Source organism: Grammomys surdaster, unplaced genomic scaffold, assembly GCF_004785775.1.
Source record: "Grammomys surdaster isolate TR1022 unplaced genomic scaffold, NIH_TR_1.0 130, whole genome shotgun sequence".
Taxonomy (NCBI): Eukaryota; Metazoa; Chordata; class Mammalia; order Rodentia; family Muridae; genus Grammomys; species Grammomys surdaster.
Genome location: NW_021604588.1, coordinates 24,452,701 through 24,464,258, shown reverse-complemented (window position 1 = coordinate 24,464,258; position 11,558 = coordinate 24,452,701). Strand labels below are relative to the sequence as shown.

Genomic DNA, 11,558 nt, shown 5'->3' with positions numbered 1-11,558 from the left:
GGCCGGGGTCCCCCCCCCCCCCCTCCACCCCCCCCACCCCCGGGGGGGGGGGGGGCTGGGGGAAGGGAGGAAGAGATTTAGGGTAGGGGGCGGGGAGAGAAGCCGGGAGGAGCTGCAGGTACTGAGCGAGACTTGTTTTGGGGACGTGATGATGACTACTGAAGACGCTAGCATACGTGTGTTTAAATATGCTCAGACAAATGATGCTGAGTGTTTTCACCATAAAGAAAAACAGAAGTTGGAGGGAGGCCGGGACAAGGTCTTGAGTTCTAGCCCCAGGATTTTGGGAAAAAAGTGGTTTGAGGGGCCGATGACATTGCACAGTGTACATATCTAGTGAATCTCCGCTTGGCTTCTCAGTAATATGCTTAATTTTTATTCATTGTTTAAATTATTTCAAATAAAATACATAGCTTTTTGTCATTTATTTTTTGATCTGATTAATTTTATTTATTTTTGGCTTCTTCTGAGAAACAGTCCTATCAAAAATGTATTTTTAAATAAAGCTTTTCTTACAGTAAGTAACTATCACATGTATAGTACAAAAAACCCTTAGGGATTCTGGGATGGCAGGTGGGAACCACATGGTGCCTCAAAGAATCAAGTAGAAAGATCCTTGTAAAGTGTCTCAGAAGACAACATGCCTTCAGATAAAGGTTTCTTGTCCCTTCCTGGATTGAAGGACAAAGAGAAACTGACCAGAAAGAACCAAGGCCTGTGGGCTTTTTAAAACCCCATGAGGAGGGCAAGCTCCCGGACTTTCAGACTCTCATAGCCTTGGGCATTACTCACTCAGGGATGGAGAAGTATCAGAAGGCTTTGGGGCAGAGGGTGAGGGAGTGTGGTCCTGCACTCCTGTGAGTCCGGGGTCCTCTCCATCTGGGCCACTTGCCTAGGAATTGGGGATTAGCCCTGTTACCCTCCTCCTACCCTGTACCCCACTCCTACCGTGGAAAGGCCTGCTTTAAGCAACTGAATTTAAACAATGGTTTACCATAAACTTAGTAGTCTGCACTGTGAAATGCATGCTGGCCATGATAGTCAGTGTTCTTGCAATGCCAGCAGCCTGGTTGGCACCCTGTGACGGGCTCCAGAGCTGGGTGCATCTGTTCAGAGGCTCTAAAGTTCTTGCTGCCCCTCTTGCCTCTTGTAAGTGAATTTGGCCATAATAAGGGCTCCTTGGTGTGTATGTTCTTCTAGCCTAAAGCCACTCCCTGTGGAGGTTCGAGGGTTTGTCAACAAGGGTTGAGGTGGAGAGTTAGTTCAAGGGATGGCTACAGCTTCCTGGAAGTGGGAGTTCCATAACCGTCAACAATAATGCTGGTATTACAGAGTCAAGCGGGAGAGCAGGGAGAGGCAGATGCATCCCTCATCAGCGTAGCTTCTCACAGTCTCTTCTCTCTGCAGGTATGTGTACATCCCACTGGGTGGGTCCCAGCGTGGCCTGTTGGGGACACTGTTTTCTACTGCGATGACATTTGCATTTGTGAGCTACTGGCACGGCAGCTATGAGGACCTCTGGTGCTGGGCAGCGCTCAACTGGCTGGGAGTCACTGTGGAGAGTGGGGTCCGGAGGCTGCTAGAGACACCCCGTGTCCAAGAGACTTTGGTGAGCATGATCCGTCATTGCCTGTGTGGTAGGGGACAGCTGAGCAAGGAGGGACTGGTTTGGGAGGGGTGGTCATCAGATTCGCTCAGATGTGAACTGTTCTTGCCAGACAATTTCAGAGTGGATGCCTGGGGGTGAGGTGGGAGAGGCTTCAAAATCAATCATTGTATAAATGAATGGTTGGTTGGATAGATGAATGAATATTGTAATCATAAAAGCCTTTGTGTTGAGCTGTGACATGGGTGTGCGGGCATGGGTCCTGTTGGATCAAATTATGAGTCACTCATCTGACATGGCTCAGGGAGGCAGAGGCACGGGTATTTGAATGTGCTTACTCCATGTCGCATCAGGTGGACGTTGGGCTATGGGAATCTGCTGGGCTCTGCTCCAGGGGGTGAGAGTACACAGCAGGGAGCCAGAGCTCTTGGGTTGGAGGTCCCTGGGCCAAGGTAGCCCAAACCAACTCGTCTCAGACTTTGGGCTATCACGCACCGCTGAGAGGCCAGGAGGTTAGAAGGTAGCTCGGTAATTAAAGACCTTCTCCACGGTTCCCCACATGTGGTCCCCAAAGAAGAGAGGTAGTCCAGGTCTTAAGATATGGTCTTAAGATATTTATTGTCATGGCAGAAAATGGATGAAGCTATACTCTGTGTTCTCATGGTGGGCCTGAGGTTAAATACCTTTTGCAAGAATGAGGGTCTGGGAAGGAATGCTTAATTGGCTATGCCCTCTGGCCTTTAGGTATCTCATGAATATGGAAATGTCTTGAGGCTCTGTGGCCTGTAGTCACATCCTCTACCTGTGCTACGTGACTGATGGCCACAAACCTCTCTGTTGGAGGGGCTGTAGTTATGTGAAAGCAATCAGGGCCTAGGAGCAAGGCCGAACTCCTCCTGTCCCTGGAGGGTCTCTGGGGTTCAAGGCCTACTCGACCAAGTATCCAGCTGCCTCTCACAGCCCCACACCTAGGCACTTATTATAGAAAAATTATAAAATTCAGATGAGTAAGTTAACAAAATTCACATCAAAGCTCATACTTCTAAGTATGTTGTGTTGTATGTGCACACTCAGCCTAATCGTTTACAGCAAGAGTGATGGTGAGCTAGGGTGGCGTTCCAGCCCCTCCGAGCCAGCAGGTCTGTGTCAGACGGCCTAGTAAACTCATGATATAATTAGTCTATTCCTAATCATTTTATTATGTTATATTGATGTAGATATTGTAATCAAGAAGAGTTCTCCTGAGTAGGGCTGTCAGGTTAAGGGTTTTTACATGTTCACAGCTGACTCTGCACACTGTACATCAGCTCCTACTGCCCTATGGAGGAGGCAGCAAGTCCCATCCTCCCAGCTACTCCCATCCTCCCAGCTACTCCCACCCTCCCAGATGCTCCTATCCTCCCAGATGCTCCCATCCTCACAGATATCCCCCATCCTCACAGATGCCCTCATCCTCCCAGATGCCCCCATCCTCCCAGATGCCCCCATCCTCCCAGATGCCCCCCATTCTCCCAAACATCCCCCATCCTCCCAGATGCCCCCCATCCTCCCAGATGCCCCCATCCTTCCAGGTGCCCCCATCCTCCCAGGTGCCCCCATCCTCCCAGGTGCCCCCATCCTCCCAGATGTCTCCCATCCTCCCAGATGCCCCCATCCTCCCAGATGTCCCCCATCCTCCCAGATGCCCCCATCCTCCCAGATGCCCCCATCCTCCCAGATGTCTCCCATCCTCCCAGATGCCCCCATCCTCCCAGATGTCCCCCATCCTCCCAGATGCCCCCATCCTCCCAGATGCCCCCATCCTCCCAGATGTCTCCCATCCTCCCAGATGCCCCCATCCTCCCAGATGTCCCCCATCCTCCCAGATGCCCCCATCCTCACAGAGGCCCTTGCCCATCCTGAGGGATGCTGCACTTGCCTGTCCCGAGTGATGCTGGTATTTTAGCTTTTGATAGAAGCTATTTGTTGCACTAGCATAGAAGACAGCTAAGGTGCAAAACCGCATTCTGTGTCTATAGATATGACTGGGATATTAATTGAACACTTCCCTTCATAGACATCTTAAACACTACACGTATATTTTTGCCTTGTAAATGTGGCAGCTGACACATGAGGATCTCATAGGAAATCAGTGTTTTTGAATATGAACAGTGTTCTGCCAACCCAAAGAATGACCCGGCAGGAAATGTGTCAGTGTCTGCTCTCGTGTTAGGCTGTAAAACACAAAAGAGATTTCACTGGAATAAAACTGATTAATGTGGATAAATTCTACCCAGTGCATGAGACTAAAGCGAATACATTTTAAAAATCATCGAGATGGAACAAATGCATTGAGCATGTTTCGATAAAGATAGCCACGATACTGTAGGGCAGTTATCTCAATAAAAACAGGCAAGCACACAGCAAAGCAACACATCGGGAGGAATTAAGTATGCTAATGAATATGTAAAGACAAGCATTAGGGATTGGAGAGATGGCTTAGTGATTGAGAGCACTTTTTGCTCTTCCGAAAGACCTCAGTTTGGTTCTCAGCGTCCACATGAATGCTTCCAACCATCTACAACTTCAGTTCCAGGGGATCTGTCGCCACCTTCTGGTTTCTTAGGGTACTTCACCCATATGCACAGACATACACAGACACATAATTAAAATTAAAATAAATCTTTTTTTAAAAAGATAAAAATTTTATTCATTAGTGGTGCCCAGCATCCAGAAGGCAAGAAGTGTCTATCAAGTCTAGGGCAAACAGTGAAAATGATGGTGATGTCATGCTGAACAAGATGTAGGAAGAGGTATCTTAAGGGTGTCTGCTTTCTCAAGACTAAACGTTCTTTCCCAAAGCCCAAAAGCCAGTGATCACCCCCAAAATCCAGAGGCTTTTTTCCTGCTCAGTGTCAGGCACTGTATTTCCACTTGAACAGAACATGGAGTGTACCATGGACTCTGAGTCATGGACTGATGAATCTGAACTAACTATTCAGTAACCCCACTGCGACTTAGCGCAGATTAAATCAGGTTAGGAATAAACCAAACAGGAAAGCTCGCTCACCAGAAGTTCTTGAATGCAGGATCTGCCACACTGTAGGGTAATGACCCCAAGTCCTTTGTGTGCTTGGCACATTTGACATTACACCCACAATTCAGGCATCCAGATGTACAATAACTTTATATACATTTTGGTGAAATAATTCATTACAAATATATCCAATTTACATATTTTTAATGTAGTTTATAAATATATATCAATATATCAATATATCTATGTCTATGTGTTTATACACACACACACACACACACACACACACACACACACACACACACACATATATATCAGCTGTTGTTTGTCCCAGAAACCTGGGTGGTTTGTTTTAATTTTCTCATCATTGGGACATAAGCACCTTGGTGAAGGAAGGCTGATTTTATATCACAGTTTAGGGATCCACCCTGGAGGTCAAGGCGTGGCAACAGGAGCAGCTGGTCACATTGCATCTGCTGCCTGGAAGCTGTTTTTCTCATCTTCCATAGTGGAGTCTCTGAGAGCTTCCTGAGGTGATAGAAATGGCCTCTAGACTAACACATGAGTCACAGATGCACAAGGCACTACAAATACGGCTGATGCCGCTGAGACACCGAATTAAGATTCTTTAAAATTGTTTTGTTACTTTATGTATATGGGTGGTTTTTTTGTTTTTGTTTTTGTTTTGTTTTGTTTTTTTGCCTTGTCTTAGGGTTTCTATTGCTATGATGAAACACCATGACCAAAGAGCAAGTCGGGGAGGAAAGGGTTTACTCAGCTTATACTTATATATTGCTGTTCATCATTAAAGGAAGTCAGGACAGGAACTCATGCAGGGCAGGAACCTGGAGGCAGGAGCTGGTGCAGAGGCCATGGAGGAGTACAGCTTATTGGCTAGCACTCCATGGCTTTGCTCAGCCTGCCTTCTTATAGAACACAGGGCCACCAGCCCAGAAGTGACACCACCACAATGGACTGGGCCCTCGCCCATCAATCACTAATTAAGAAAGTGCTCTACAGCTGCATCTTACGGAGGCATTTTCTCAACTAAAGTTCCCTCCTTTCAGATAACTCTAGCTTGTGTCAAGTTGACCTAAGGCTAGCCAGCCCATGCCTGCATGTATGTTTCTGTACCACATGCATGGATGGTGCCCACAGATGCCAGAGAAGGGCATTGGATCACTCAGGACTGGCTACAGGTGGTTTTGAGCTGCCACGTGGGTGTGCTGGGAATTGCATCCAGGCCCTTTGAAGGGGCAGCTAGGGTTCTTAACTGTTGAGCCTTCTCTCTAACCTGCTTATTTAATTTCCATCTAGATAGCTTAATTATGGATTCCGGTCATCATCTTGAATAGTACTGTTCCAGAACTTTTCGCAAAACATTTTTTAAAAAGCATATTTGGACTGTGATGCTTTAATCTTTGTCTTATTTTATATGGATGGGTGGTTTCCCTGTGTATGTGTCTGTGTACCACACTGCAGGCAGTACTAGAAAGTGGCATCAGATCCTCCGGGATTGGTGGGTGTGAGCTGTCACAGGAATTACACAGTTCTCTGGAAGGACAGCAAGTGGTCTTAACCACTGAACCATCTCTCCAGCCCAGCCCTCCTGTAACCTAAAACCGTCTTCATTACTGGTGCCCTGCCTCATGGATTCAGCTGGCCACTGAACCTCTTTTTTGACTCCCTCGTAGCTGTCTTGACTCTGAACCCGTGTTTCCTCATCTTCAGATGTGTGTTCTATTCTAATGAGACCATCATTTCTCAGGTTATTCAAAGCCGAAACCGTTAGCTTTTCCTTCTCCAGCATGCACTATTTCCCCTGCCTTCTGACTTGATCTTGAAGTTTTCCCAGTCACTGTGTAGCCACTGGAACCTTCCAGATCCATGCTGCTTTCAGTTTGTGCCTGGTAACCAGACAGCAGCGGATTAGTAGCTCTTCTTCCATTCTTACTCCTGACCCTCCTCGTGCCTAGTGATGTTTCCTAGTAAAAATCCAACCACACCACCCTCTTAAAACCCAGCTGTTAGGGATGGTGAGGTGGCTCCATGGGGAAGAGTATTTGCTGCTCTTGGTCCTGGGTTCAGCTCCCAGCACCCACATGGCAGCTCACAATGATCTGTCTATAACTTGAGTTCCAGAGGCTCCAGGATTATCCTTAATTCTTCTTGGGCATTTGATACATTTTATGCACATACCTATATGAAGGCAACACACCCATTCATGAAAAAAAAAGACTTTAAAAAATAAAACTTAATGTGGTTTCTATCTTCATAGAACTAAGTCTTCAATGTTTAGGACAAACTCTGAGGCCTTGCCCTTTCCCGTCTTGAAACCTGCCTTGCTGGCCCCCACCCCTGCAAGCCTGTCTCCCCAAGCTACAGCTCCCTCACAGGCATCTAATCCTGGGGTGCCCTCCCTGCCCAGCACATCCCAATTCTTCAGACTTTGTCTTGGTAGACATCTTGTTTGTGAACCCTATGCTGGTTTTCCTGGTTCGTGCAGGCCCCTCTGGATAATTCATTTGGGATAACACACATTCTCTCCTCATGAAGCTGTTACAGCTTAGTGAAATGCTTTGAGATGTTCAATCCCCATCTCCCTCACTGATCTTCGAGTCTAGGGAGGTCAGATGACCAACACATAACGACTGTTATCACCATACTTGGCACAGTGCTCCGTTGAGTGAACGAACGAGTGATGTTTTCTCACTTCACTGAGGAGGGCAGAAGAGAGAGGAGGGGCTTGGCAGTGGTGTGGACAACACAGGCTGCCTGCTGGAAGAACCCAGGAAGGTGGAGCACTGTGCTGAGACAGTGTTTTATAGCGGTACAGATACCAACGGATCTAGTGATTGAAAACTGCTGCTTTAATGCTCAGTGCAAAATATGTGCTTATATGAAAGGGGTAGGGACGAGACCACCTGCTAACACCCCGCTACTTCACATGACGGGGGCTATGGCCTCTGACTGTGGAAAGTACAGACCTGTAGGAAGCTGGCAAAAGGTGTTTTCACCAAGTTCTTTTACTGTAGAGGAGTTGCTGAGGCAACCCGCTCCTTCCTGACACGGTACTCCTCAGGGAGCCAGAATTTGTGTTCAGCCTTGAAATCTCTTAGTTAGCGGTGGCAGTTCAAAGCATCAGTGGCATGACCCTGCTTCCTGCCAGCTGGGATCTGAACTCTCCATGGAGAGAGGTCCTTCCAGGCTGCTCGTCAGTTATTCCTTCGCAAAGGTGAACCCATATTTCAAAAAGTTAACCCACTCCGACTCACTCCTGATTTCCGTTTTATTGCATGATTTAAATATGTTCTCCTTCCTCAGCCCCTGTCTCTTCTTCTCTCCAAGTATGTCCGAATATGACGACTGAATCCCTTATGGAGAAATGAAATCTCTACTTACAGACTTTAACATAGGAAATGTGCTTCAGAGTTTAATCACTACATGTCAGTCTAATGGTTCTAGAAGGATCTGAGGTTCTGGTGCACTGGAAAAAAAGTCCTTGTACTTGGCAGATCAGCGGGTTGAGGAAAGCAGACACTGGGCTGTGAAGAGCCGATACCACCAGCACTGTGAAGGGATGGTTACAAACAGACAACTGGCTCTCAAGGCCAAAGGTCATTCACCCTACAGTGACCTCATTCTGTGGGATCCCGACTCACCAAAGGACAAGACACTCAACTGGCACCAGATGCCACCTCACTCACGTAGAAAGACTTTCTTAGTGATCCTCATTGCCCCAAGGGCCTCTCTGAGGGAATATAAAACTAACCTCCCAATGAGGAGCAGTGCCATTTGCAGTGGTAGCTGGTCTGCTGTTCTCCCACTTGAATCCATTGTAGCTGAGAGAAACCAGGTGCTCACTGGACATAGCCTGAGGGGATCCGAGCTCTTCCAAGACTGAGCCTACTTAGGCATGAGAAACCCGGCCCTTCACTCTTCAATTTACTGTCTTATATAGGGAACACTGTCAACCAGTGGAGAACTCTCAGCCACGTGTAACATGAGCCCTTCTGTCCCAGTTTTTTGTTCTGTGTCTTCATGTTTCCAGTGGCTGATGTTCTGGTCACTGTGCAGTTGGGGCGTCTATCTAGTTAGCTTCTTCTGTCAGTGGACACATATCTTCCCTGACCTCTCTTCAGGAGATCATCTCAGTGGCAGTTTGTTATAGATTCTAGACACAAGACAGTAGACTGGAGCTTGTCTGTGTCAGTATCGAAGTGTTCTGTATGAAAAATTAACTGGTTTTCACAATATAAGAAGACATTGACTGATATAACCTTGCCACATATGTCTCAGAAGAAAGGCCCAGCCTAGAAATAAAAATTTGGGAGCCTATGGGTGATATTTTGGAGGCACGATACTGTTTGAGATGGAGAGAAAGATGGAGAGGAGGTGGGTGGAGGGCAAGGGAAGGGAAGTGGGAAGAGACAGAAGGTAAGTCCACACTGAGTTTGGGACACACTGGTACTTAATAGTTGGGTGAAGGAGGGAACCAGAAAGAGGGGTGGAAATCTAGGGGTGGCTTTGCAGGAACCAAGAGGAGGCTATTTCATGGAGGAGAGAGCTCACTGAGGTGACGCCATTCAAGGATCAGGTAAATGAGACTAAATAGTCTTGGTTAGAGGTCTATCAGGGGCAAAGAGCGGTGAGTCACATCTCTCTCCCTGCAGCCTTTGGTATAGTTGAGAGGAATGCTGTATGCAAGCCAGTTGAGGACCAGAAAAAGGTGTGTATGCACTATACCCAGAAAGAAGGTTCTAGAACACTGATGTTTGTGAGGGAAGGAGTTGAGCTCTTAGTCCCCGAAGAGCTGGGCTTGGACAGAAACCTAATGAGTGAGAAGCAGCACTGGATGGTCAGGAGGGAGGAGAGGCCTGGCCATGTCACACACTGCTTAAATTGGGAATCTGGGTGCTTGTTGGAGTCCAGAGGCTGACATGACATGAAACGTGACTGGAAAGACCAAAAGGTCCCCATGTAAAGGGCTTGAATGTCCCGCTTAGAAATCTGGAAATGCAAAGTCCTTAACCAAACAAGCATGTTAAATTAACATATTAATACCGTATGACAGACCAACATGCCGGGATAGCTCAAAGGCTAGAGCAGGCCTATTCTTATAAACAGCATGTTCCTTGGTGGGATGGCTGCTTGGTGCCCCCTCTGTGCTCTCCCCGTCATGGCATCATTAATAAAGCTGGAAATGGCCGTGCAAACTACTGCCTATACATTTTCTTCTCAGTGGCAATCTGAAGCCCAGGTCTCGCCCTCTCTGGTTAACAGGTAGAACTCTGAGAATAATTCCCCTTCAGCTCAGATGTGGCAGCCTCCATAGACTTCCGTTTGCTGAGGCTGCCCTGAGGGGAGGCTTTGGTACAGCATCTGGTTTCTCCTGGAAGGCTGGCTCGTGGCTTCAGCTCGTCTTCCCAGCAGCTCAGCTACAACAGGACAGCTCTCCTGCTCTGACCATGTACTCTTCTGTCACTGTTGTCCCAGCTGAGAGCAAAACACAGGCTCACAGAGCAGTGCCTCATGGGAAAAAGAAAAGCTCTTGTAACATACCCAATGAAGCTCTCTCTGGGTTTCCTTCCTACGGCTGGGTCTCTTTTCTTACCCTCCAAATCCAAATTATCTACTGGAAACAGTAGGACTGGAGCTGGCAAGATTCCTGTTGTTGGGTCCTTTGCTTATTCCCTAAGTAATATGCTCATACTAAGTGCAGTGTATTTGTGTGTGTGTGTGTGTGCTGTGCTGTGCTTCTGTATGTATAGCATGTGTGAGTGCTCATTTTAAAGCTCTGAGAAGGCACGGAGCACAGGACTCCTAAAATAAAATCCTTCTAAAGTGTCTCACATCTCGCCAAAGACCTAGAAATAAACTCCGCTTAAAAAAAGCACGCTGAGCAGCTGCTGGCCTTGTTTGAGCTGAGCTGGGCTGGCAGCCGCGTGCCTGTAACTACCCACACAAAGTGAAGAACACATTTAAGTCGAGTCCCATTTCCTCTGCCGTTGGCCCTGCTCCTGAAGCAGGTTGGAGTCAACACGAATGACCCTTGATTGTGTCTTATGGGGTGACAGAAAAGACCATAAAAGAAGCAGGGTCTTCACCAAGCTGCCTGTGCTCTTAAAAATGATGGCATTAGTCTAATAACGCTGTTGGCGCAATGCCACTATAAGAAAACATGGTTGCCCTGTTAGGGGAAGATGAATAATAAGGCATATATGTTATAAGACTTACTCACAAGTACACAGGAGCACAGAAAAGCAGCAATGGAAGTCACTACTTCTTGTCTCTTCAGGGATGGCATCTGTGCTGTGTGTCTTATGGTTTCTACCTCTGCACAGTGAGCCTGTACTGTGGTCCAGTCAGAGGTAGAATAGCAGGGTGGACTCACCCTACAGAGGCGTTGCTTGCCTGGCCCCATTATCTTATTTGTGTCAGAGGTTGGAGGGTAGAGTTGTCATTCTGAGGAACACGATACCCGTGGCTGTTGTAGCTCCCAGCTTTCATTACAGATGAGACTGTCTGGGGCCCTTTCAAAGAGTCATACTTAATAGTTGCTGCAGCCCTTCGAGGTCGGTTAATACTTGAGGTTCACAGATGAGGGGACTGGAGACAGGAAAGGCAAGTGTTTAGCTCTACTTTGTGGAAGTTGAACGCAGTCATACGTGATCTCCTTGGAGCACTCTAAATCTCAGACACAAATGATGTTCCTGGATAAATCCCTCCTACTCCACATGCCCGTCTGCTCTGCGTGTCTTGGCTGCTTGTGCACATTGAGTGTCTGACTAAGTGACATTCCAGCCCTCCATTCTTGAACAAGTTATAAAGTATGTGTGTGATATGTGTGTGATGGATGTGATGTGTGTGTGTATGGTGTATGTGATGTGTGTGATGTGTGTGTGATGTGTGTGTGATGTATGTGATGTGTGTGTG

The 11,558-nt window shown here is 47.3% G+C and overlaps 1 protein-coding gene across 1 annotated transcript in view; it reads left to right on the top strand.

Annotated features, from left to right (window-relative positions):
- The window catches only part of Hhat (hedgehog acyltransferase), a 238,387-nt gene that overhangs the window by 171,463 nt on the left and 55,366 nt on the right, over positions 1-11,558 (top strand). Inside the window, exon 10 of the mRNA XM_028760381.1 lies at positions 1,408-1,609. Within this exon, the coding sequence (XP_028616214.1) occupies positions 1,408-1,609 (202 nt within the window). The remainder of the gene's footprint in view (positions 1-1,407; positions 1,610-11,558) is intronic.